The sequence below is a fragment of the Malaya genurostris genome, chromosome 3 (assembly GCF_030247185.1).
Source record: "Malaya genurostris strain Urasoe2022 chromosome 3, Malgen_1.1, whole genome shotgun sequence".
NCBI classification, from domain to species: Eukaryota; Metazoa; Arthropoda; class Insecta; order Diptera; family Culicidae; genus Malaya; species Malaya genurostris.
The window spans coordinates 279,905,850-279,933,147 of NC_080572.1; the positions used below are offsets into that span (position 1 = coordinate 279,905,850).

At 36.4% G+C, this 27,298-nt stretch overlaps 1 protein-coding gene and 1 non-coding gene across 8 annotated transcripts in view; both read left to right on the forward strand.

Annotated features, from left to right (window-relative positions):
* Positions 1-27,298, forward strand: part of LOC131433640 (arfGAP with SH3 domain, ANK repeat and PH domain-containing protein) — an 83,101-nt gene that overhangs the window by 32,635 nt on the left and 23,168 nt on the right. For all 7 annotated transcript variants that reach the window (XM_058600122.1, XM_058600123.1, XM_058600121.1 and 4 more), the window contains 4 exons: positions 18,735-18,807; positions 26,530-26,675; positions 26,752-27,006; positions 27,086-27,171. In XM_058600122.1, coding sequence (XP_058456105.1) covers positions 18,735-18,807; positions 26,530-26,675; positions 26,752-27,006; positions 27,086-27,171 — 560 coding nt within the window. The remainder of the gene's footprint in view (positions 1-18,734; positions 18,808-26,529; positions 26,676-26,751; positions 27,007-27,085; positions 27,172-27,298) is intronic.
* Positions 15,535-15,641, forward strand: LOC131439723 (U6 spliceosomal RNA). The gene has a single exon (XR_009231183.1). It is a non-coding gene; the product is annotated as a U6 spliceosomal RNA (small nuclear RNA).

Here is a 27,298-nt window from a genome sequence, read left to right on the forward strand (position 1 = left end):
TTATTATCATTAACATTGGTCATAAAGAAAGAAAAAAAACAGTGTGACTGTGGCGGCGGACAGGTCGGAGAGAGGTGTGGAAGTCCCGCTACATGAATGAGCCTCAATCACATGAAATGTGGTCTTTTTTCGCGTTCAAGTTTCTCGCTTTTCATCAACACGTTGCCGGTATCGTCGTCGTCGTCCCATGAATCATGGGTTGTTAGTGAGCTGACTATCAAACGGTATGCGCCTGTAGTTTGCACTCGAGAACTGTTAGTTTGTTTTCTTCATTTTTGTTCTTTCAACGTTTGTTGGATGGTATTCGGCAATAATATCTAGCGGAATAAAATCAACATTTAATGGTAATATTCGTTCATCATCTTAAATCTCAACCGAAGGTTGTACTACAAGGCAGATGTTAAAACAACTATCAACATTACCACGTGAAAATAAAGTTGAATAACTATTTGCATCAACAACTTTTCTCGATTGCAAATGTCAGCTATTAGGCCGCTGAAGCTCCAAAAAACATATTGCCAACAATTTCAACATACCAAAACTTACCATTCGAACATCAAAAATCGGCGTGATGGTCGAAGGAATTCAAAGAATAGGATACAGAATTGAGACCATTACTCGATCATAACGTGTTCCAAACGCATGAAGGATTGGCAAAATTATTGCATTCGACACACCTCAACGTCATCGTTATTATTTAGTAAACTGGTTCAATTAGCTGGTATGATATATTATAACACATGGGCTGCAAAAGTCTCGGGTCTAACACATAGATGGCCCTAGTTTTATTGCAGTCACTTTTTTCAGTTGATACTAACCTTTAAAAGGTGGTTGTTAAAATGTCATGATATTCTTTCCATTAGTTTGTGAGTTATTGTGCTAAGAGTGACGCTACTTTTGTTATTTTCAGAACAATTGATCAAAAACAATTTCGTGTTTTAATTCTACACTGCTTCTTGATAAGAAAAATCACAGTTCAAGCGAAGCAAGTGTTATGGAGACTTCGCTCCATCAGAAACAACAATAAAACGTTGGTTTGCTGACTTCAAACATGGTCGTAGAGACACCGATGATGCGAAACGCAGATTACATTACGCCTAAATGAGGCAGTAACACCAGAAAACATTAAACAATTCACAAAATCGTTTTGAATTATCAAAAAGTGAAGTTGCGTGAGTTAGCTGATATAGTGGAGATATCAAAAGAACGGGTTGGCTTTATATTGCATGAATATTTGATTATGAGAAAGCTCTGTTCAAGGTAGGTGTCGCGTTTGCTCACTGTTGACCAAAAACGAGAACGTGTTGAAGATTATAAACAGTGTTTGGCCATGTTTAAACGTAACAAACCGAAATTTTTGCGTCGATATGTGACAATGGATGAAACATGGATTCATCACTTCACTCCAGAATCAAAGCGATCGCCATCCTGAGTGGACAGCAACTGATGAACCTCGTTTAAAGGTTATGGTCTCGGTATTTTTGGATGTGCGTGGTGTAATTTGAGACCATTACTTTTCGTACTGTTTTTCAACGATGTCTCATTTGCTTTGCAAAATGGCTGCAAATTGATCTTTGCAGACGATTTAAAATTGTACCTCGTAGTTCGTAATATAGAGGATTGCCAGCGATTACAATATCGACTAGAATTGTTCGTAGATTGGTGTCACAGAAACAAGCTAATCATTAACGTGGCAAAATGTCAGGTGATTACGTTCCACCGTACTTTGAATCCTGTGAAATTTAATTACAGTACCAGGTGAGCGATTTAGGAGTATTGTTGGATGAAAAACTGACCTTTGATTCACATCGATCACTGATCATTTCGAAAGCTTCACGTCAGTTGGGATTTATTTAAAAAATCTCTAAGGATTTTAAAGATCCTCATTCTTGAGAACGCTTAATCAGTTTGGTTACCGTACCAGCTCTCGTGATGCATGCGAATTTAACGAGTTCAAAAACGGTTTGTTCGTTTAGCATTACGGAATTTACCGTGGAGAGATCCTTCAAATCTTCCACCATATCCGGATAGATGTCAACTGATCGGAATCGAATCGCTGTTACGTCGCCGTAAAATACAAAAGGCAGTAGTTATTGCAAAATTGATCAACGGAGAAATCGATGCACCGGAATTGCGATCCGAAATTAATTTTCGAGCACCGAACAGAACCCTGCGGAATGGCACTCTACTTTAGCAAAGATTTCATAGAACTAGTTTTGGATGTAATGAACCGATAACCGCTGCCATTTGATCATTCACTGCTGTAGAAGATCTTTTTGGGTTTGGTGAATCATCCAACCGCTTCGCTAGTAAAGTCAAACGATCTTCTGTGTTTTGATATTTTTTCTAGTCTTTAGTTTTTGTTTTTAATTAAATTATGTGTATTTTGTTTTTAATAATGTTTTGTGACTATTAGTTTTAGATTGTGATAATTATTATGTGTTGTTTTTTTTAAATGGTGCTTTTTGCGCCCGTTTGAGAATGACATATTTTATGTTCAACTCAAATGGGTTTTCTCCACCCATATCCATGTAGATTTCGTATCCGATGGATATTACAATAATAAATAAATAAATATTTATCGACTATCTTGAGAAAGGAAATACCATTAACAGTGAATATTATATTGCGTTAAAACCGGACTTATCAGCCCATGTATTAAAGGGTATTTTTTAAGAGCTTACTCCAAAATGGTTAAAGACAGGGTAAAATAAATTATATAAAAAAATAATTGCTTGCTGATTCGAAATTCAAACAAAACACATAACAAATTATGAACCAGCAAAAAAAATTGTTCTTGGTATTTAACATTTTAATATGATTTCAGGCATATAGCTGCCACGACTTTTCTCACAAAGATCATTCTGGTGCTCCATTTTTCGACCAATTTTTCAAGCATTTCAGGTTGTATTCCAGCAATAACACGTTGGATAGCATCAATCGTTGCTGGGTTATCCACATAAACCGATTACTTCACGTATCTCCACAAAAAATAACCGAGGGCGTCAAATCACACAAACGCGGAGGCCAATTCACCGGTCCATTTATCGAAATAATGCTGTCGCTGAAATGTTCTTTCAATAAATAAGTCGATTGTTTTGGCCGCAGTATGACAAGTGGCACCATCCTGTTGAAAACACTTTTCCTCCACAAAAACGCTAAATTTTCCATAATTCGTTCGAATCGATAAACACGATGAATGTTCTTTATGATGCTCTCAAACGGACGATTATGTGCACCATAATATTCACGAAGTGCTCTCTAAACATGTTCAATTGAACACTGGTTTTAAAAATATATTTCCGCTATTTGGAAGCGTTGTTCTGGAGTTAGTCTATTCATGATTATTTGCTAAACAATACTGAGTAGAGAGGTCACTTTACACTGTCAAAACAATTTTCAGACAATAGAGTAATCTCTATTGAAAAAACAAACCTGATCTTGTAAAGTTTTGGGATGAATTAGCAAGTTACCACTACATCGGAGAACTGCTACAGTGGTGTCGAAATAGTGGATGGATTTTTTTCAAATAGGGCATAAATCCACCTAACCGTCCTCAATTCCGCCCAATTGAGGAATATTTGAGAGTTTTCGAACAGAAATGATAAAGGAATACAAAATGTAAAAACGATTACCTTTGAGCTTTATCAAAGGTAACAGAAAATCCCAACACATCAATGGGTGTCATTGGTATGCATGGAGTAAAAACTTTTTCTCTTTTGAATTTGCCAGTCAAAATTGTTGCCTCGATAACATTTGCCTTTAACTTTCAAACTAAACTTTTTTCCTGTATTTTCTGTACTTTCTTTAGTTATTGCTGTACTTTTTGCACCTGTTCCTGTATTTTCTGCACTTCTTTCTGTACTTTGTGTGCTTGTTCCTGTACTGTGTCTATACTTTCTGCACTTATTGTTGTGCCTTTTGTACAAGCTCCTCGTTTACTAGTGTACTAGTACTGTACCTGTATTCTCTATATTTGTTCCTGTACCTTCTGTACTTGTACTTGTTTCTCTCATTTCTGTACTTGTTCTTTTACTTTCGGCACTTATTTCTGTACTTTCTGTATTATTTCCTGTACTTTTTGCACTTTCTATACATTCCGTGCTCCTGTGCACTCTGCACTTGTTTATCTTATACCTGTAGGTTTTCAGGAGAACTTCGAATTGTTTAAAAATTATCTTTGGAAATTATTTCGAGCACTCACAAAATCAGAATAATCAGACGACCTATGTAAAAACCGGTTTCAGAAGCGCATGGTCGGTGAAGTTGATTTTTTTTTCGCACAGTGAGAAATATTGTTCTTCATGTTACGTCAAAATAAGTCTGGCAATTGTTTTTGATTCTATCTCAGCATTTTTGCCTTTCTCATATAGATAACAGTTCGGCTGAAAAGTTCGTATCGTTTAATAGAAACACACATTTTTTTGCCAAAATTCGTTTTTATTATTCAACATAATTGCCATCAGAGGCGATACAGCGATTATAGCGGTCTTCCAACTTTTAGATACCATTTTTGTAGTACGATTTGTCCTTTGCCTCAAAATAGGCCTCAGTTTCAGCGATAACCTCTTCATTGCTTCTAAATTTTTTACCAGCGAGCATTCTCTTGAGGTCTGAGAACAGGAAAAAGTCACTGGGGGCCAAATCTGGAGAATATGGTGGATGAGGGAGCAATTCGAAGCCCAATTCGTTCAATTTTAGCATGGTTTTCATCGACTTGTGACACGGTGCATTGTCTTGATGAAACAAAACTTTTTTCTTCTTCAAATGAGGCCGTTTTTTTTAAAAATTTCGTCCTTCAAACGCTCTAATAACGCTATATAATAGTCACTGTTGATGGTTTTTCCCTTTTCAAGGTAGTCGATGAAAATTATACCATGCGAATCCCAAAATACAGACGCCATAACCTTACCGGCCGATTGTTGAGTCTTTCCACGCTTTGGGTTCGGTTCATCGCGTGCAGTCCACTCAGCTGACTGTCGATTGGACTCCGGAGTGAAGTGATGGAGCCATGTTTCGTCCATTGTTATATATCGACGAAAAAATCGGTTTTATTTCGATATAACAGCTCCAAACACTGCTCAGAATCATCAATTCGTTGTTGTTGTTGATCGATTGTGAGCTCACGCGGCACCCATTTTGCACAAAGCTTTCTCATATCCAAATATTCGTGAATAATATGTCCAACACGTTCCTTTGATATCTTTAGGGTGTCAGCTATCTCGATCAACTTCACTTTACGGTCATTGAAAATCATTTTGTGGATTTTTTTCACGTTTTCATCGGTAACAGCCTCTTTTGGACGTCCACTGCGTTCATCGTCTTCGGTGCTCATATGACCAGTACGAAATTTTGCAAACCACTTACGAATTGTTGCTTCGCCCGGTGCAGAGTCTGGATAACACTCATCAAGCCATTTTTTGGTATCGGCGGCACTTTTTTTCATCAAAAAGTAGTGTTTCATCAACACACGAAATTTTTTTTCCATTTTTTTTCACAATAACAAAATGCAATATCTCACAAACAAATAATCAGACAGCTGTCAAATTTATACACGTATCTTTTGAAGGTTGGTACTAACTGAAAATGGTATGGATTTAATTCTAGTGGCGCCCTCTCATAGAAACGATACGAACTTTTCAGCCGATCTGTTAGGCCATACAATCATTGTGAAAACCGACGTTTGAACCAAGGCCCGGAGAGTCGAATGTCATAAACCATTCGACTCAGCTCGACAAACTGTGCAAATGTCTGTGTGTGTGTGACAAATATTGTCACTCTCGAAGATGGCTGAACCGTTTTTCACCAACAAAGTTCTTGAATTTCATTTGGATCCGACTTCCGGTTCCAGAATTGCAGGGAATATGCACCAAAAAAGTGAAATCAATAAAAATCGAAACGAAAAATGTACTTTTTTTACAAACCAAAAACCCCTATAATGTTCAAATTTTACGGCGGTCAGTAGTCGGTCGTCATACGTTCTCGCCTGAGACACAGGATAGTATATGACACCTAGTGAAATATTCTTCAAGGGTCACATAAATTGTGTGAACTTTGCGTCTGCCTAGCGGTTCATATTGAACTGTTAGGCAGAGATGGCAGTGCAATTTGAATTGCTTTAAGCACTAATGAGTTGAAGGCGAAACGTGAAGAAATCGAAACATTTCGTTTGTACAAACCAAAAACCCCTAAATTTTCTTAAAACGTTGCACGTCCCTAAATGTTTGCTAGGGGAACTACGTCACAAGTGTTCGAGTGGGCAACGTAGCCTATTGCGTCTGGTATAGAAATGGGCAATTTGTTCGCGAACGGGTCAAAAGAACTAGTTCTTGCTGAAAGAATGATTGAACAACAGTTCTTTGCTAAGAACGACAGTTCTCGAATCTTTTCAAAAGAAATAAAAGAGATTGAATTCTATAAGAAAGTGTATTAGTAACTGTGAAATTTCGAAACGGTTGTAGTTTTTAACAATGCCGTGGAAATTGTATATGTTTCGCGACCTCTGAAAAAGTGCATAACAGTGAACGATTGTTATTTCAAATACATACAAAATGGTTAATGCATTTCCATTTGAAGAGTTTGTTACTGACACTAAAGATCCTTCCAGATCGGGCCTCGAACCTATGACAAGTGCCTCGTAAAATCCGTTCCTTCTACTCTACACCACCCATCCAGGCCAATGTTACCAAAGAAGCAATAGTTAGTGATTTTTACACATTTATCTGACCTCCATTCGGCACATTATTGTTCACTGTCAATTTTTTGTAACAAATGTAAATTCACCCCACATAAATAAAAGTCATGGAAGTGAAGTGACCTACTTTGCGGAATAGTTACATCTATTTATAATTTTCAACGACATATTTTCCGACTATTGTCGGATGTTGTTTATTCCATGTTTACCTAAACGATTTCCTTGCGACCCGGAATGTACATGAGCAGAACTTTCCACCACATTCGTCGTGGGTGGTGAGGCAATTTTCTTATCGCTTGATGCTTGAATTGCAATTTCAAGTTTTGGCGATTGGTTTCCACTAACTCACCGTGCTGCCTGGGGAATTACTCTTCTTGCTAGCGATGACAGTTTTGTTTTGTCATCAGATGATAAAGATGAGTCTTAAAAATTTTAAAGAAAAAGAAATAATTAATATAACCGGTATGAACTTTAAACAAACTTCGGGTTGAGTTCCGATTTCATTTCACATCGATAAAAGTTAAAACTAAGTGTAATCGTTAACATGCTATTAAATTTCTTCAGGCCATGGCAGTCATCCTCGATCGGCTTTCTCCTCTTCCAGAAGAGTTTTGAATTGAAGGCTTATCGCGAAACTCTATACCCCACTACGGCCGGATAAAAATGTATCAGGAGTGGTGGCAATGGTGGTGGTGGTGGGGGATTTGTATTTCCTTCGTTCACAGTCTTTTCTGCTTGTCGCACTGTACGATATTACAGGGACTCTTTTCATTTTCGTTCAAGTTTTTTTTGTACCCTTCTCCTGTCGCCGGTTGAAAGGATTCAATGAAATTTCAAATAGCATCCCTTTTTGGTGTCGTAGGCAAGGCACTTCTAGTAAACCACGAGAGCTAGAGACGCCTGGTTCTGGGATGTCGTTCAATGTCGTGACCCTCTCTCTCTCTCTTGCCTCAATGATGATGCTGGGGCCCGGTGTGAGTTTGCACCTGAAATGAATTCAATAAAAGTAGGTATGCAATGCATAATAATAATAATAATAGCACAAAACAAAATCAGGAACACTTCGCATTCACAGCTGAAAGGATGTGTCGTACTCTTATTCATACCAACTGAAGAGGGACTGGTGCCAACCAACCGTGTGAGGATTATAGGTCATGTTCAGAAGTGGAACAAGTTCATATTCATTCTCCTTTTGAGAATGAATAGAATTAAAGCGATGGTTATCTTGGGATAAGAAGCTCAAATGTCATAGCATGAATGAAACGGTAACCTACTTTCAGCGGCCAGTTACAACATTCTTCGAAAAAAGGTGAGAATGATCACCCGTCTATTGAACGTTTCGATAAATACCAGTTTTAATCCACCTAGTGGTGTGATGATGCCTTTCTCATATTACTTATATTTTCAAAAATATCACTAGAAGATTCTGTGAAGAAATTTTTATTTCAGTCTGGAATAAAATAAGAAACTCTCTTTGGGTATAAACTAGCATAACCTTCTCAATTTGTAAACAGTTATGTCAAGTCAATAAGAATTTTTCTTTATTTTGCATCGTTGCTCTAAATAATTAAACACTTTACCCTATAGTTCTTGAACCGGAAGTCGGACCCGAATAAAATTAAACAGCAACCTATGAGACCTGTTATTTGAGCCTGTTTGGAGAAATCGATCAAATCATCTCTGAGAAAATTGAGTGAGCTTTGTTTTAAACCTTTTCACCACTATTTCCGGTAATCGGGAACTTGGAATCAGTATAGCCGAAGTAGGTTCGTTTAGTAAGTAACTAATATAGTCTACAAGTTGAATCAGTTTTGAGCCAAATCTAGAAAAAAATTGGATGAAAGATATAGAAATTTACATTTTTTTTTCACCTGAAAAATATTACCAACCCGGCACACTATATGAAATTGAACAAAGCACGCTGCGAACGGAGCAAAGCCGCACGTATCGTCGCGTACCAGTTTTGCTTTGTCATTTCGAATGACGATTTGAATGTTTTGACACTCATCGCCCTATAATTTCGAAACCGGAAGTCTGATCAGGATGAAATTGCACAGTATCTTTCAAGACAATGAGAGCTTTAATTTGAATGACGATTCGTCAAAATCGGCTTAACCGTTGCTGAGAAATTGAAGTGAGTTCCGTTTTTGGAGATTTTCTGCATTATTATCGGTACTTTCGGAAGCGGAGACCGGAGACTAGTAGTCCCAAAGTAGTTTTATATATTCACAAACTAACAAGATCTGCCAACTCGATAAATTTAGCAGTAAGTTTTATAAAAATGTGCACCTCGTTTCGCCATCGCTTGTGAAAAAATACTCATGAAATGCCAAATTTTTACTAAGCGCACCGTAATACCAGAACCGGAAGTCGGATCTGGATTAACTTTTTGGGAACTTTTTGAAGAATTTTGAGACCTCTCAATTTTAGGTTAAGAAATTTCCGAGATAATTGAGTGCTAATTTTTTTATAAATTTGCACCTGTTTCCTTGTAATTCCGGAACCGGAAGTCGGATCCAAATGATGAATTCAGGAAAATTGTAAGAGGCCATAATGCCTTTCATTTGAATCTAAGTTGGTGAATATCGGTTTAGACATCTCTGAGAAAATTGAGTGACATTATTTGTCACACACACACACACACACACACACACACACACACACACACACACACACACACACACACACACACACACACACACACACACACACACACACACACACACACACACACACACACACACACACACACACACACACACACACACACACACACACACACACACACACACACACACACACACACACACAGACAGAGACATTTTGTGATCTCGACGAACTGAATCGAATGGTTTGGGATTTTTGCATTGGCATCTCGTGTCGAAATACGCGGGTTGTGCGTTGATTATATCAGATGTATTACTAAGTAATATCGATATACTTTTGAATGAGAATATTTTGTCAGACTTAATTCGTATCATCTATACAATATAAGAAATCCGCGCGCTTAACGTCGAGCAAATCTGTCAATAAGGTCATCAATACAACCGCTTCAACGTTGCAACTAAGACAGCCAAGGATGCCGTTACGTTTCGTCTTAGACTAAACTGGCTAACCCCTGAATGACCAAATCTGAATCGACCAGAAAAGGTGGAAATGTGTTGTTTTTAAAGTTTAAGAGCAGTTTTGAATCAATCAGAAAGCATCAGAGCTTTTCTTTAACTTTACCTATGGTTGCCCTAATTTCGTCATAATGTGTCTCAGTAATGTTATCTTGAGACAATATTTGTATTTTGCTTATATTTGTGTGAGGTATTGTTTTCAATAGGACTCACAAAATTGAAAAAGTTGTCGACATTGACATTATCCACCGCTTGCAGGGAGTATTTAATTTCCTTCTTTCAGAGCTGAAAAGAATCGTAGAATTTTGTTAGATTTGTTCAGTGAATCTATGTTTAATTTTTGGCCTTTCTCATCTATAAAGGTTATGCAATTACTGTGAAACCCGACTTTTTAACTTTTTTTTAATTTGAATTGAAGGCCTTATAGTCCCATAGGTTGCTATTGAATTTCATATGGAACCGACTTCCGGTTCGGGAGTTACAGGATAAAATATGCAAAATGAACTAAGAAAGTGCATTCAATTTTCTCAGAACCCGCTTATCCAATTTTCACCAGCGTAGGTTCAAATGAAAGGTCTTACAACTCCATATAATCCTACCAAATTTCATCCGGATACGACTTCCGGTTCCGGAATTACAGGCTGATAGGTATAAAAATTTCATTTCAGGGGCGTGTTTTTAAACATGACACGGAAAATTCAATCAAATACATTCAAATAGCCGTATAATTCTTAAATTGAACAGATTTGGTTAGTTGATTACCAAATACATTGATTTTGGGTATACCGGAAATTTGTTCCAGATTCCGGAAGTATCGAAAAGAAGTGATCGTGTACTCTTAACCGGAAATCACTCCAATTTCTTAGAAACGGCTGAACCAGTTGTCATAATCTTAGATTCGAATGAAAAGTCTCTTGGTCATATAGCCTGAGAGAGTGTTGAATACTCAGTTCGTTGAGTAGCAAAACGTCTGTGTGTATGAGTGTGAATGTGTGTATGTAAAGTTTTTTTTTTGCACTAACTTTTCTCGAAGATGGCTAAACCGATCTCACAAGCTAAGATCAAAATGAGGGTCATATGATCCCATAACAATTTTTTGAATTTTATTTGGATTGGACCTCCGGTTCCGGAGTTATGGGGTAAAATGCACAAAAAATGAAATATGTGTACTAACTTTTCTGAAAGAGGGCACGACCGATTTTTACAAACTTAAATTTAAATTAAAGGTTTCATGATTATATACAACACTTATGAATTTTATCTGGATCCGACTTCCGGTTTTGCAATTATAGGATAAAGTATATTAAAAAGCTTATACCATCACTTAAGGTGAAATGTAGCGTCATAAAATGCGCGCAAAACTTTATCCGCTTCAGTTGAACGAACCGTCGCACAAAGCATACCAAGAAAAACGGACACATAGAAACAAGAACTTTTTTCAATGATTGAGCGCAGTGGGCTTACCTCTCGTTATATTGGCTTGTAAAAAAATACTGGAATCTTAGCAACATCAATGCATTAAACTCAACAGAATTGGACATTATTAGCATTATAAATGACAGTTACTTAGAAAATAAACGATTTCTTACAATACTCATTTTATTGTATTCAACTCGTTCCTATTTCAACACAAAACCCAATTCTGCATAAATTCGCGTCATTATTTTATATGTAATTTTTGCTCACGATATAATGCCACCGTGCATTTCTCACACCACCTCAATACGAAACAGCAGCGCGCAAGCAATAAAAAAATGCGGAAACGTTTATGTAAACTTTTTCAAATTTCGGTTGTTTTACCTAATATTTTATAATTTTGAGTTGCATTTAAAGATTCTTTGTGAAATTCTGCTACAAACACTACTTTTCAGTTCTAAAATCATCCCCGTGAAACGGAACAGTAACCGTTTATACATTTCAAAAACCAATTACGGCTCGGCAAAGCAAAATTTCAAAATTCTAAGAATACTTAGTTATAATAAATTTGATTTCGAAAACTTAAGTGTTTTTGGTTTTTCGAAAATCGGTCTAACTTTTGAATAAGTGATCAAAAACGCGCTACATTTCACCTTAAATGGATGAAACAAACACTTGAAAAATATTCTAAAGTGGCCCCAAAACGACTCTATACGATAGTCATTATTAGTAGACGGCCAAAAAAAAACTGATTCCGGCTATCATGGTTCCCGGTTTCCGATTCCGAAGGCACCGGAAATAGTGGTCATATTTTCCCAAATGGATCTCACTAACTTTTCTCGGCGATGGTTTGACCGGTTTGCACAAACTTAGATTCAAATTCCCATACGGAATACCTGAATTTTATCCGGATCCGAATTCCGGCTTCGGAATTATAGGGTGTAGAGCGTTTAAAATTTTTTTAAATCAACATCAAAACAGCTCCAATCGGTAATCATTATCAGTAGACGACCAAACAAAGCGATTTCGGTTATTCCTCCAAAAATCGAAGAAAATTATTTTGAAGAATACTACAGAATAATATATGATAGTATGATTGATATGAGAAAGGCATCATTACAACACTAGGTAGATTAAAACTAATTTTTTTAATGTGTTCAACTATGGATTTCATAGTAGGTCACAAGAATGTTGATGTTGATGCCGACGAAGGAGCAGTTGATGATAGAAGATTTAAATTGAGTTTGAGCTTTTGGGACTTAGACTCCTAACTTCAATCATGTAATGATTAAAACAATCTATTGCTGTACCAATATCAGCCGAATTTCTCAAAACAATTTCAGGGTTCAAATTGCTTTCGGTATGAGAACTGTATCCTCAATGAATTAACCATTGCTTTATTTTAAATCCTGAATATTGTTGATAGATGATCTAAATCAAAGTCTGTTTGAGTAATCCGCTCAAACCAGTTCATTACAAATGTTACATTAAGGTCTGAGGACACTACCGCAAAGTGGTAGGTTTTTTGCTATTTTCCCGTTTCAAATTAAATTTTCTTGGAAACGATGCAGAATATAGAAAAACCCACCTGACAATGTCTTCGAAATTTAGTTGAGAATATTCTGTGAAATTTCCAGAATGATTCATTGAGTTTAGCGGTCGTGTTGTATTTTTTTCTGACTGACGAACTGCTGAAAATTGGGACGCTTGAAAATGCATACCTGTACTTGTTCATCGAATATCTCGGCTTTGAAGGCTTGTATCATAGATCTACCGTGACAAAGTCTAGATAATTTAGTTTAGATGCGATTAGTACATAAAAACATATATGTTATAGCGATAAAAATAAAGTCTTGTATTTTTCTGTGAAACAAAGTCAGTTTCAATGCATCCGCCTTTGGTTTCCTGATAGCATTCTGAAAAAGGAGAGAGAAATAAAATTGGCTCGACAAGGCTGCCAAACACACAGACATTCAATCTTTGTGAAAGTTGAATATTTTTTCATTGTTCATTGGAATCATGTAATGTCCAACCTATACGATAGATTAATGTGACAAAACTTCTAATCAAAATAATAAAATGTATGCTGGCAGCCCGGTACAGTTTGCTCATATACGAGAGAGTACAAGAGAAATACGATGCGCAAAGGGAATTGAGCGAGCCACGTGGTCGATTTAAAACTCAACACGTGGCCCAGTGTCCTCAGACCTTAAGGTGAAATGTAGCGGAATGCGAAAATCGCGTTTTTGATCAATTATTCAAAAACTAGACCGATTTTCGAAAAACCAAAAACACTTAAGTTTACGAAATCAAATTTATCATAACTAAGTATTCTTAGAATTTTAAAATTTTGCTTTGTCGAGCCGTAATTGGTTTTTGAAATGTATAAACGGTTACTGTTCCGTTCCACGAGGATAATTTTAGAACTGAAAAGAAGTGTTTGTAGCAGAATTTCACAAAGAATCTGAAAATGCAACTCAAAATTATCAAATAATAGCTAAAACAACCGAAATTTGAAAAAGTTTCCAAGAACTTTTCCGCATTTTTTTTATTGCTTGCGCGCTGCTGTTTCGCATTGAAGTGGTGTGAGAAATGCACGGTGGGCACGGTGGCCTTATATCGTGAGCAAAAATTACATATAAAATAAAGACGCGAATTTATGCAGCATTGGGTTTTGTGTTGAAATAAAAACGAGTTGAAAACAATAAAATGGGTATTGTAAGAAATCGTTTATTTTCTAAGTAACTGTCACTTATATTGCTAAAAATGTCTAACTCTGTTGGGCTGGCTTGTAAAAATACTGGACGTAATGGATTTTGGAATCCTTTACACTTTGAATATATGCTAATTCAATCGTTATTGTTAGTGATTACGCTTGCACTACAGCTACGAATCACGAGTAATTATGAATGACTAACAACAACAGAAAATCCAATGTTGCATAAATTCGTGTCATTATTTGATATGTAATTTTTGCTCACGATATAATGCCACCGTGCATTTCTCACACCACCTCAATACGAAACAGCAGCGCGCAAGCAATAAAAAAAATGCGGAAAAGTTTATGTAAACTTTGTGAAATTCTGCTTCAAACACTACTTTTCAGTTCTAAAACCATCTCCGTGGAACGGAACAGTAACCGTTTATACATTTTAAAAATCAATTACGGCTCGACAAAGCGAAATTTCAAAATTCTAAGAATACTTGGTTGTGATAATTTGTGATAAATTTGATTTCGAAAACTTAAGTGTTTTTGGTTTTTCGAAAATCGGTCTAGTTTTTGAATAATTGATCAAAAACGCGATTCGCGCATTCCGCTACATTTCACCTTAATCTTCTAGATCCAGATCACTTATAGAAGGGTTTCTCATAGAAGATAAACTAGTTGGGCTATTTGAAAATAAAAATGGTTAGGAATCAGCGAAGAGTTCATTATGAAGAACTTGTACTTTCTGTTAATTTTTCTGGTGGTTTCATTTGATTCATTTGCTCGCCAAGCGACTAACAATCTTCAACAACGTGTGTGACGGATGCTGTGTTCTGCGTCCTACAAAGTGGCTTTATCTACACGGACCTTTCCACTGCGTTTGGCAATATTAACCACGCTATTACAGTCGCTAGTTTGGACAGATATGGCTTTGGTTCTAACATGCTGCGTTGGTTTCGTTAATACCTCAATAAACACCAATTAGCAATCAAGATAAATGACTATATTCAAAGAGTTTATCGCTTCATCGGGGATTCCACAAGGCAAGGTCTTGGACTTCTGATCTCCCTGCTGTACTTCAACGATCTTTTTTTTTCGCTGATGATATCAAGCTACTCCAAATAGTTCGAAGCAACGAGCATGCCGTTTTTCTTCAACACCAACCCAAAATTTTTTTCAAAATTGTGTGAGATAAATCGTGCGCTTTGAACATTGACAAATGCTCAATAATTACGTTTACACGCAAAAAAAACTTCCTATAAGATACAACTACTGCTTTGGTCTCTATATTGTTTATTCATTCGTACAACGCTCGAGTACTGCTCTACGATATGAAACCCATATTATTATAACGGCGCCCATAGAAAAAAATCAGTATAATGTAGACTCGTTCGGTTTGCTGTTTCGACAGCTCCCTTGGAATGACTTTTACGAGCTGCCTAATTATGGAAGCCGTGGCGATGTGGGTCTATTCTTAAAACCGGGAATTTATATCTCGCAAACAGGGAAAACTGAAATTGAATCGGTAATTCACTTACCACCCTGTATAATGTTTGAAGATGATTTCATGCATATGTTGGCCGCGGCTTTGCTTTGTCCTAGCTTCGGCTGGACATATACTAAAATTGGAACGATACAGAGAAGATTAGCATGGCCCCTGCGCAAGGATGACACGCAAAATCGTGAAGCGTTCCACATTTTTCATACATACAGTTGGCGACAGAGCATATGGTCGTCAAATGGTGAGATAACTAAGTCCTTACAAGTTCCTATCTCATGCCTCCCCGTGTGTCTATGATGACATTTGGTCAATAGAACGGCGTCGACTGGGTGCTATCGCCTTCTGCGTTAGTAGCAGAATGAGAGGGTGCGAATTGACTCATAAGTTAAAGCCCATCCTAAAGTGCAATGTTTATCATCGTATATTACAACATATAATTCTGTTGTTTATTACATCATGTATTATTATTTTTATTATTATTATTATTATTATTACTATTATTATTATTATTATTATTATTAGAAGAGCGTAACTGACACTACCACATTAACTGTTATATTATATCATAGCATATTATTTCATATATTATAGTCTTACATGTTTTTTTTTGTCTTTTATGTTATTATATAATATGTTGTATGGTATTATATTGCATCATATTATATTAAATTAAAATATATTTTACTATATTATGTTATATTATATTATTTTGTAGTATATAAGTATTATTATTATTATTATTATTATTATTATTATTATTATTATTAGTATTATTATTATTATTATTATTATTATTATTATTATTATTATTATTACTATTATTATTATTATTATTATTTTTATTACTATTATTATTATTATTACTATTGTTACCATTATTATAATCTTTATCATTATCAGCTACATTTTCATTTCCATACTAAACATTTCACTTTACACATATATTATTAAATTGTATCATATTATATTACGTCATATTTTGTGGTATTATATTATATTACATTGTACTATATTATACTATATTATGGTACAATGTTTGGTATTGTTTTATATAGTATTGTAATGCATTTTTTAATACACAATTATAAGTGTATTATATTGCATTGTGATGTATTACATTTTTATATTTTATGCATAATAATATTTTATTATATTCAGTGTCGTATAGTGACCAAACTATATTATAATATATTATGGTATATTTTACTATATTATGTCACATAACATTATGATACTATTATATTCATCATAAAATATTATAGTAGACTATAATACACTGTACCATACGATTTTGCACCGTTTTATACTATATTGTGTTTTATTGTATTATACTGCCGTAAATTATATTAAAGTGTATTATGTTACGTTATATAATACTATGCTCAAGTACATTGTAAGGGAAGAGGGATGGGAGTGCATCAGGGTATCTTACAAGTGAATGACTGGATGAAGGAGTGAAATGTCAACCCGATTCACAGGGGAAAGCTGTGTGTTTTCCCCAGAAGGTCTGAAATGAGTAAGACGCACCCTTCTAACAAACAAACCATCAGGCAGGTTTAAGCTGGTACAGCGAATTCTTTTATTATATGGCCGGATGTTATTGCTGGAAGGCGCCGGGTCCTCAAAGTCCATTTTGGCCTTCTTAACAGCAGTAATATGAAAGTTATCTGATAATCAAATTCGGATCTACTGTAAGTCTACCTGCATCCACTGGTAATGCCTTGAACTGATGGTGGCTTCACACATACATACATACATACATACATACATGTTGGCCGCGGCTTTGCTTTAAATGGCCCATGCGCAAGGTCCAATTTTGGCATACTCTTTAATATATAGGCCGGTATTTCACTAATTCTGCTACCGGCTCATAATCCACACCAAACAGTGACTTTATTGGAATGCATTGCAACGCTTCTGGCTGCTCTTCACTCCATATGCGGCAATTTTGCTTTTTGACTTATCCATTCAGAAATGAGAATCAGAAATCAAGAATGAACTTCGTCACTTGACACAATTGTTCGATAAAAATGGATCTTCCTCCAACTTTGCCAGCCCATTAATGATTAAAATATAGACCAAACTGAACAAGTTTGACAATTACACAAGACACGATTCACACGTGATCTTTCCAGAACAGTGTTGCCAAAAAGATACCAGCAAAAATCACCCTTTATGAAAATATACATTCACTAGGGAGCGAGTTGACAAAATGAACTGTCTCCTAATAATCACGAATTCGTAATTTTTCATCACCACAACGCTTGACCTCATACAGCGGCCTTCTTCATGAAGTATCCAAACACCTGGCATTAACCGATTACCATGCCTGTTTCGAAGCGATGCAGATGGTTCTTACTGTAGATGTGCTTTACTTTAGTCGAAAGGGTAAATATTGGATCGCTTCTTTTCTGGGGTCAAAATACGATCAATTTTTCCGGAATTTAAAAATGTCCAGAAAGACGGAAAAAGTTGTAGTTTCTGATCATTAAAATTTAAAAAGTAAGCACAGAAGAACACCATAATACCGCATTCAGATTGATACTCCGATCTAAGCGCGTTCTACTTTACGAATCAATCAAGTGTCGAACTGAAGGTAAAATTTCCGAGATGCAAAGATAAACAGACGATAAATATTCAATTTGCATTCCCCCGATTTTACCCGCAATGTATCACCGTCAAAACTAACAATCATACTTTCCTCGATCGCAACCGATTCACTTACTTACCTACCTATACTTGCAAAGTCGACCGTGTGCAAATTTATTACCCATATAACTGCGAACTTTTTTTTTCTCGTGCTGCTGGTTTTCTTGATATGGAAATCTGACGTTGACAAAATAAAATTGATGCGGTATGCCGTTGATTCACAACGAATTGCTATAGCGCCGCGACGTTTGTTGAATAAAAATATGCTTTGGGTAAGAATTCAGTATCCTGAGTATCCGTTCGGCAAATTATAATGAACGTTGTTCTCTTCTTGCGTTACGAATGACAATTATCAAATATTCGATCCTATCATTTATTATTTTGCTGATTTTTTCAATCGTTGAAATGAGCTATTTTTTCCTCTTTAAATTACTAACTAAAATGCCACCAGGCATTCCATTTCCGCACAATCGAAACCTGTTTCATCGTTCGGTTTGCCAAATGGCCGCTGCACCGATGCGGTTTCGGTTACTCGAGATACAGAGGACGCATGGGCACAGGCCGAAAAAAATAAATAAACATTCCACTGTTGTGTTTCGTACTTTGAATGCTAAATTTCGTTTTTTCTTGTGTTTCTATTTTCAGACACTTGACTTCGACCGAGAGGGACTGACAAAGTTGAAGAAAGCAGTCAAAGCAATTCACAATTCAGGAAACAGTAAGTGTATTTGTTGTTATATTTAGTAAATTTGTTTCGTTTTTCAATCATTTGTTCCAAAAGAGCATTGCTATGATTTTGCGTTATTCTTCGGTATCTGCGAATGCGAATCGAAAAAGATTCGTTCAAACAGACATTGATGTGCTGCTCGAAAAGTAAGGGCTGTTGCGTCATAAAAAATTATATCCATATGAAATCATTGAAACAACAAATGTACTTTGAAGTAGCGAAACCAATTGGAATTTTTATTGAACAAAGTAATCGATTCGGTGTTTCTGCAGTTCGAGCAGTAACAGGAGGTTAAAACCATCAAGAGGAACGTGTCATTTGAGTCAATTAGGTTCGAGTAGTTAGTCATCTATAAATCAACCCGTAGATAAATATAATTGTTTACATAATTGATATCAACAATTTTTTATTGATTCAACCAATATTTTTATGAATCCAACGTCAAAGTCAATTTTTCAGAGTCATGTATAGAAATATGCTCCAGAATTTGCACCTTCCATACTTTTCAGCCTGTAATTACGAAACCGGAAGCCATATCCGAATGAAATTCGATAGGGTTCTATTTGATACCCGGGTTGGCGGTTCAATGCATAAGACGCTGGTCTTACAAGCCAGTTGTTGTATGTGTGAGCCCCGAATTGGAAGGATTCTTAGTGTCAGTAGGATCCATAGTAGTAGCCATGCAATGATTCTGTACACTAAGAATCAGCTGCGAAGTCTGTTAAAACGTAATGCCAGGACTTTGCTATTTGATTTGAGGACTTTTCATTTGAATCTAAGCTTGTAAATAAAAAAGGGTCCAGGGCAGAGCTGCCGTTTTAAAATCTGTGTTTAAACTTGAAAAATCAGATTAGAATGCTATACGAACCTCGGCATTCAGGGCCTCGAGGAGGCAAAAAGAAATCTAGTTTAAAACAACCACGGTATAATTTGATGCTACGATATCTTGGTTTTAAATAACCACATTGCAGGTTACCGAACACGCTTCTGAAGTGCGCTTGCGTTCGTGGTTTTGATCCGTAGTCAGCATGCGCGGCACCCAGCGACCTAATTTTTTTTTCATCTGCAGAATTTCGCCCAAATTATGGTGTGTGCGCTTAGTACTAATTTTTGTGGCAGCTTTTCGCTCTAGCTCATTCATTGTGTAGTTGGTCAAAGCCATTTCATGTATATTTTATGACATTATCCTTATGGAGAACCTACCGCTGCGGAATCAATCGGCTGTGTAATCTAGGTTACTGTGAAATTTTCGAAACTAATATTTCACGGTGCAATCCGTAGAAACATTAGCCTCACTTCTTTTCCCCATACCCCATCCATCCAGCAAGAATTTAGGGACACTTTGTTCACAGTTCGACCTTTTATCCAATGCTTCATTGTCAGTGTTATTGTTGTCAATAGTACTGTTGTGAGTAGTTTTCGAGTTCTTTTCGTCTTTTTTGGGCTCGTTTTCGCTGGAGCTTACCTCGTTCATTGATTACAGCTGCTAGTGTATTATGAAAGCGTTTTTGGATCAGAAGTACTGTGTTTACTACTTTCCGGTATTGAGCCGTTATCTTTGTCTTTAGTTGAACGTGTCTTTATCGTAGTTTCCGGTAATAAACAGGGTGTTTACATAACTGACAAATAATTAATTGTTTTTCGTTGGTTACCAGTGATTTACAAGTGATCAATACCACGTAAGATGGAATCGCTTTGTGTAGTCCCTTACTTAACACACACAGGCGCAATTCCGGATGTCAGAAAAGAAAATTGCGATAATACTTTTCGAACGTAAATCTTAGGTACCTGTGAGGAATGAACATGTACTATCTTGTTCAAAAGGTTCCTGGAAGTTATTCAGAAAATTTAAAATACGAGATTGTTCATCAAAATCAATATTTGACCCCTTCAAAGTACTCCCCATCAACTGCAACACACTCATGCCGGCGCTTGATCCAATCTTTTTTTGATTATTTTTTTTTATTTTTATTTTTATTTTTTATTTATTTTTTTTTATTTTTTATTTTTTTCTTGATCCAATCCTTGAATTATTCAGTTTTCGGTATGACCATCAGAGCCATCTGCGATTTTTCCATAATCTCATCTCGGGCATTGAAACGCGTTCCACGGAGCGGTTTTTGAGTCGACCGAATAAGAAAAAGTCGCAGAGAGCCAAATCAGATGAATTCGGTGGTTGTTGAATGGTTCGTTCGTTTCGTTTTCAGCCAAATTTGCACGGATAACGATGGCATTGTGTGACGATGCGTTATCGTAGTACACGATCCACGAGTTGTTTGCCTGCAAATCTGGTCTTTTTCGACGAATTGCTTCAACGCCCAAAAATACTCATTGTTAACAGTCTGGCCTTGTGGAAGGAACTCATCATACACAACACCCTTGTAATCAATGTAAACTGTGAGCATCGCCTACCGCTTCTCTCATCATCACTCACAGACTCACGATCACGTCTGACACGTTCGTGCCACTGATAAACGACTGTTTTATTCAGAGTATCATTGCCGAAACATTCTTCTAACATTTGAAATTTCGTCGTTTTTAACGCAATATTTAATGCAAACTCGTTGTTGCAAATTCAATTCCATTTTGAAAATTGTACAAAATCGAGGACACGCACAATCGCAGATATACTCAATACAGTGTAACTTTTTCAAATGTTCATGTATCCAGCTGAAAATTCGATAGAATATCAATGACAGATGTGGCCACCTAAAAAATGTAATCGGGTGACTGAGAGCGCCACACGATGGTGATTCCGGAAACGATATTTGTTAGTATAAAATTCAGTAATGGTAGTATTCACGCGCGACTTCGCGTATGTTTCGGTTTCAAGATGCTCGGATGCACAACAAAACGCATAGACTTCACGAATTAACGTTTCCACAATACCCGATACTGAAGTCCTGGGAAGTCTTGATTCACAGTTCTTATTCGTGGAATTTGAAAGAAAATTTTAAAGACTAAATGAAATTGCCTGCAACAAAAGAAAACGATTGAATAGATTTTCTATAAATTAATCGGATCTCTTTAATTCACCAAACGACGGTCAACCAATTTCACGCGAGTCCGAATTGTTTATGATTTCTTCTTTATTATGTACCTCGAAAAATGATTAATTGGTTATATTCGTTGATCTGGGCAGCCTGCTACCGAGAAAAATTATTAATTTATCAAACAAACCAGTATTTTCTTATATTATTTATTCAATATACTGATATACGTACCGCGTATGAAACTGCGCAAAATAAACCGCAAAACTAAAAATAATTCCTTTTGATGCCAAATGCTTTAGAAATGCATCAAACGTCCAGATCTAGTGTTTGAAAAAGATCAACTTTGGGACCTCGAAAATTTATTTGATGTCAAATGTGTTAGAAATACATGACACGTTGAGATCTAGTGTAATCTCAAAAAATATTCTCGACGTTTCATGCATTTCTAAAACAGATCTCGACGTTTCATGCATTTCTAAAACAAAACAAAAAAAACGGATAACTTTGAAAATTCGCGTAAAAAATCCGTGTTAAAAAATCGTAAAAAAAATCCGCGTAAAAACGAACTCAGTGTATATACTAGCTTACTAACGAATATAACGAGAAATCGGTTCAATTGAAGATTGCATCGATTTTTGTCGGAATTGGCTTATAATGTTATGTGACATTACAACTAATGGTTCTATATTTGTGAGTCTATGGAACTCGTTTGTACTAAACCAGGAAGGACGCTTCAAAATCGTTTTCAGAATATTATTCTGAATACTTTGATGCGTTTTTACCTTTTTTATAGATATAAAAAAGGTATAGAATCCGCTCAAACTTTAGACAAATTTTCCGAGACCAATCGATTCAGCTCGACGAACTGAGAAAATGTCCGCAGGTGTGTGTTATGTATGTGTGTTTGTTTGTGTGTTGTCAACAAAGAGGTCGAGATCTTAGAGATGATTTTGATTAAATGAACGGTCTCCCAGTCACCCTAAACGCTATTGAATGGTTTTGAGATCGGATCAAAATTTTCATTTTTTTTGACAATATCTGTCACAGTTGAGCTTGAAAACAGAGCATTTTTTTAGACTTTGATTCCGCATGGTAATAGCTATCCAACAAGCCATAGATTGTTTAAATCCGTCAATTTTGAACGGAGATATCGACATTTTTCTATAAGCTACTCTTCGCCTTATTCCAATAGTAGGAGTTTTATGCGCTTGTTGATAAAGTGATGTTTTGGAGCAAAGTGAAACATGATTTTCAATACTGCTTTATGTAATTGTTTTATAGCACTTATAAGACTATGCAAAGCACATTTCTCGTATAGAAAGGCTATACAATCGCAGTGAAAACCGACTTTACAACCGAGGCCCGGAGGGACGAGTGTCATATACCATTCGACTCAGTTCGTCGAGATCACAAAATGTCTGTGTGTGCGACATATAATGTCACTCAATTTTCTCAGAGATTGCTTAACCGATTTTCACAAACTTAGGTTCAAACGAAAGGTCTTAAGGTCCCATACAAAGTTTCTGAGTTTCATTTGAATCCGACTTCCGGTTCCGGAATTTCAAGGAAATTTGTGCAAATTTATGAAAAAATGCGCACTCAATTTTCTCGGAAAATGGTTAACCGATTTTCCCAAAATAAGATGCAATTGAATTGTCTTAAAATTCTTTAAAAAGTCCCCAAAAAGTTAATCCAGATCCGACTTCCAGTGCGGTGTGCTTAGTAAAATTTTTCAATTTCATGAGTATTTTTTCACAAGCAATGGCGAAACGAGGTTCACATTTTTATAAAACTTACTGCTGAATTCATCTAGTTGGCAGATTTTGTTAGTTAGTGCATATATAAAACTACTTTGGGACTGGTAGTCTCCGGTTTCCACCTCCAAAAGCACCGATAATAATGAACAAAATCTTAAAAAACGGAACTCACTTCGATTGCTCAGCAACGGTTAAGCCGATTTTCACGAATCATGATTCAAATTAAAGCTCTCATTGTCTTAAAAGATACTGTGCAATTCCATCCAGATCCGACTTCTGGTTCAGAAATTATAGGGCGATGAGTGTCGAACCGTCATTCAAAATTACGATGCAAAACTGGTACGCGACGATGCGTGAGACTTTGTTCAATTTCGTATAGTGTGCAGGGTTGCCACATTCAAATCTATATTTTTCAGATGAAAAAGATTTAAATTTTTTATTCTTTTATTCAATTTGTATCTACTTGTTAGTGTTATACAAGATCATGATAACGTAACTTTTCTATAAAAGTACACTTATTGCCTTTTTCATATAGAAAATCAATCACTTAAAAAATTGACTAGTTCATCGAACTGAACAATTTATGTGTCTGTGTGTCAGTATGTGTCAAATATTGTCACTCATAAAATAAAAAATCTCGTAATCTCACAGGTTGTTATTGAATTCCACACCGTCATTTAGAACGACGATTCAAAAAAGGTTAAAAGTTTTCTAGATTGGGCTTAAAACTGATTCACTTACTGAAACGAACCGACTTCGGCTATACTGGTTCCAAGTTCCCGGTTCCAAAGGTATAAAAAAAGTGGTCAAAAAGTTTAAAACGAGACTCACTCAATTTTCTCAGAGATGATTTGATCGGTTTCCACAAACAGACTCAAACAAAAGTTTCTATAGTCTCATAGGATGCTGTTTAATTTCATCCGGTTCCAGAACTATAGGGTAAAGTGTGTTTAATCATTTAGTTGGACGATGCAAAATAAAGAAAAAATCTTATAAACTTGACAAAAACAAATCGAAAAGGTTATCTTAGTTTATACCTAAGCGAAAGGTTCACCACTAGGTGGATTAACACATGTTTTCATGACGTTTCGACTTTAGTACGGCTCGTGTCTGGCAACATAATCGTTCGAACATGACATTTGTATTAGAAAGATGGCAGTATTTTCAAATTCAAAACAATTTTATTCACTTTTCTCGAAGATGGCTTAACTGATTTCTACAAACTTAAACTTATATGAACAGTCCTATGCTCCCATATAAGTTTTCTGAATTTCATTTGGATCCGGAACTACAGAATGATATATGTAATGAAATTAAAATAATGTAGATGGCTGAGCCAACTTCGCCCATCTAACATTCCAATAAACTTCCGGTTCAGGAAATACAAGGTGATTATTGTAAACATTTCACATAACTGTGAGAGTCGATAATCTAATAAACTTATTTCAGTTTTACCGGTATTCGGTTTCCGATCCCGGAAGGTATCTAAAATTTTTATTTGGAACGCACTACGATTTCTCTAAGTTGGTTAAACTGATTTTCAAAAATTTAGTATCTAATGAACTGGCTAACAATTCAACAATGTCATCCGGTCGGGTAACGGCAGGATGTAGACCATGATCGATGTACGTTCTATCATGCCTAATCGTGTTTTAGAGTTGTGTCCAGTGCGGTAAAATTTCATTTTCAATCGAATAATATAAGATGAAAACGAAATTTATGGCCGCTGACCGTCAGCATATCCCTACTAATTCATTTGACTTTTGCTGCCATTTTCAAGTGAAGCTCCCGGAATTCATCGTCAGTGGAATAATCGTTGATAGTCATTTGAAGTTTTGCTTGCTCAGTTTCAAGTGCGGAGTAGTGTAGCTCCTTCATTGCCTTCGCTCTTGGTAGTAAGCAAATTCGAACGAATAGAATTATAAATTGAGTAAAGTATTAAAACTGAAAACTGAAGGAGGAAACAATTAATTTATGTGTATTCTGTGATTGATATTTCAGCAATCTGGTTTGTCTTTCATCTATTATCTTGAACCAATTGGAATGTTTACATGAACCTCATTTGAAGGCCGCTCTCACACTATTGAAAGAGATATTTTGTTACTTCAAGAGATCAACTGACGGTGGTTAAACTGAGCCTCGATTGAAGAGAAACGATTGATGACTGAATGCTGCCCGTTCGGGCCGTCAGCAAACATTGAGTGTGTCAGAGAGTGAAGTTTACTGCATTCGAGAGATCGTCAATGTGTTCCACATTCAGTTTCAATTGAATTGAATGAAGTTTTACAGCACTGGTTGTGTCTATTACAAGGTTCAGGGTGGCGAAATGGTAGCGCGTATGCACGGATTGCATAAGAACGCAGGTTCGACTTCTGTCTCTGAGTGTATTTTTTTCCCAAAAAAATCATCTTTTCTGTTACGTTTGGCTTCTCCAATCTATGTTTCCACTCAGTCTTAATCCATTAGGCGAATTTAGCTGACTTCGGCTACACTGATTTCCGAAAGTATCGGGAATAGAGAAGGCCCAAAAGAAGGACAAAACGAATTTAATAAACAAATCTTTAAATTAAAATAAACTTACGGTCCCACGCGAAATTGGTGACTTTCATCCGATTTCGACTTCCAATTTTGATATTACAGGGTGATGAATTTTTCAAATTCAAGCCGTCATAGAAGATGATCAAAAATCTTCGAAGTTGGGCTCAAATCTGTTTCAATTTATTCGTCATACTAATTCATGGACATACGAACTATTTTTGGTTATGCAGATCTCTGAATACCGCTTCTATAAGTACCATAAACAATGACACAAACTTTAAAGGGGAACTCACTTTTACATTTCATGGAATGCTTAATCGATTATCTGAACTATCATCCCGTTTGAAACCATCGAAAAAGTGTTCTAAACTGCAACTCAAAAAATATTTGACTCTGAATAACAAATCCGTCTGTTTATTCCACAGCCCACGTCGACAATGAGATGTGTCTGGTGCGAGCCCTGGAACGGCTTGGCTCAGTGGCCCTGTCCAAGGAGGAACCGGATATCGGTGCAGCATTCCTGAAATTTTCCGTCGTCACCAAAGAGCTCAGTGCTCTCATGAAGACACTGGTGAGTAGATGATGATGATGGATAACTGAATCCGAAAAACCTGACTAACGCTTCTTCTTTATTTCGGTCTCTCAAGATGCAAAACATCAACAACATCGTCATGTTCCCGGTGGATTCGCTACTGAAAAGCGAACTGCGAGGGATGAAGGGAGAAATGAAGAGGCCCTTCGATAAGGCTGCCAAAGATTACGATTCGAAGTTTATGAAAATCGAGAAAGAGAAGAAAGCGCTGGCCAAGGATGCCGGCATGATGCGCACCGAGGTGACACCGGCCGAGATTGCCGAGGAAATCGAAAAAGAACGACGGGTCTTTCAGTTGCAAATGTGTGAGGTACGGCTGAAGAAGAAAAAAATACGACAATCACATCGATATTGATTTTATTTTTTTTCCCCTTGTCTGTCCCTCACAGTATCTGATAAAATTCAACGAGATAAAAACGAAAAAAGGTATTGAACTGCTGCAGCATTTAGTCGAGTACTACCACGCTCAAAACAAGTAAGTATTACTACTAGGGAGGGTCGATTCGTTGGCGATATCGCCAGCAGACTACCGCCGAATCTGTTGGCTACACCTTTTTTTTTCGTGATAAGCTTTTATCCAATTCGAAGCCAACAAATGAATC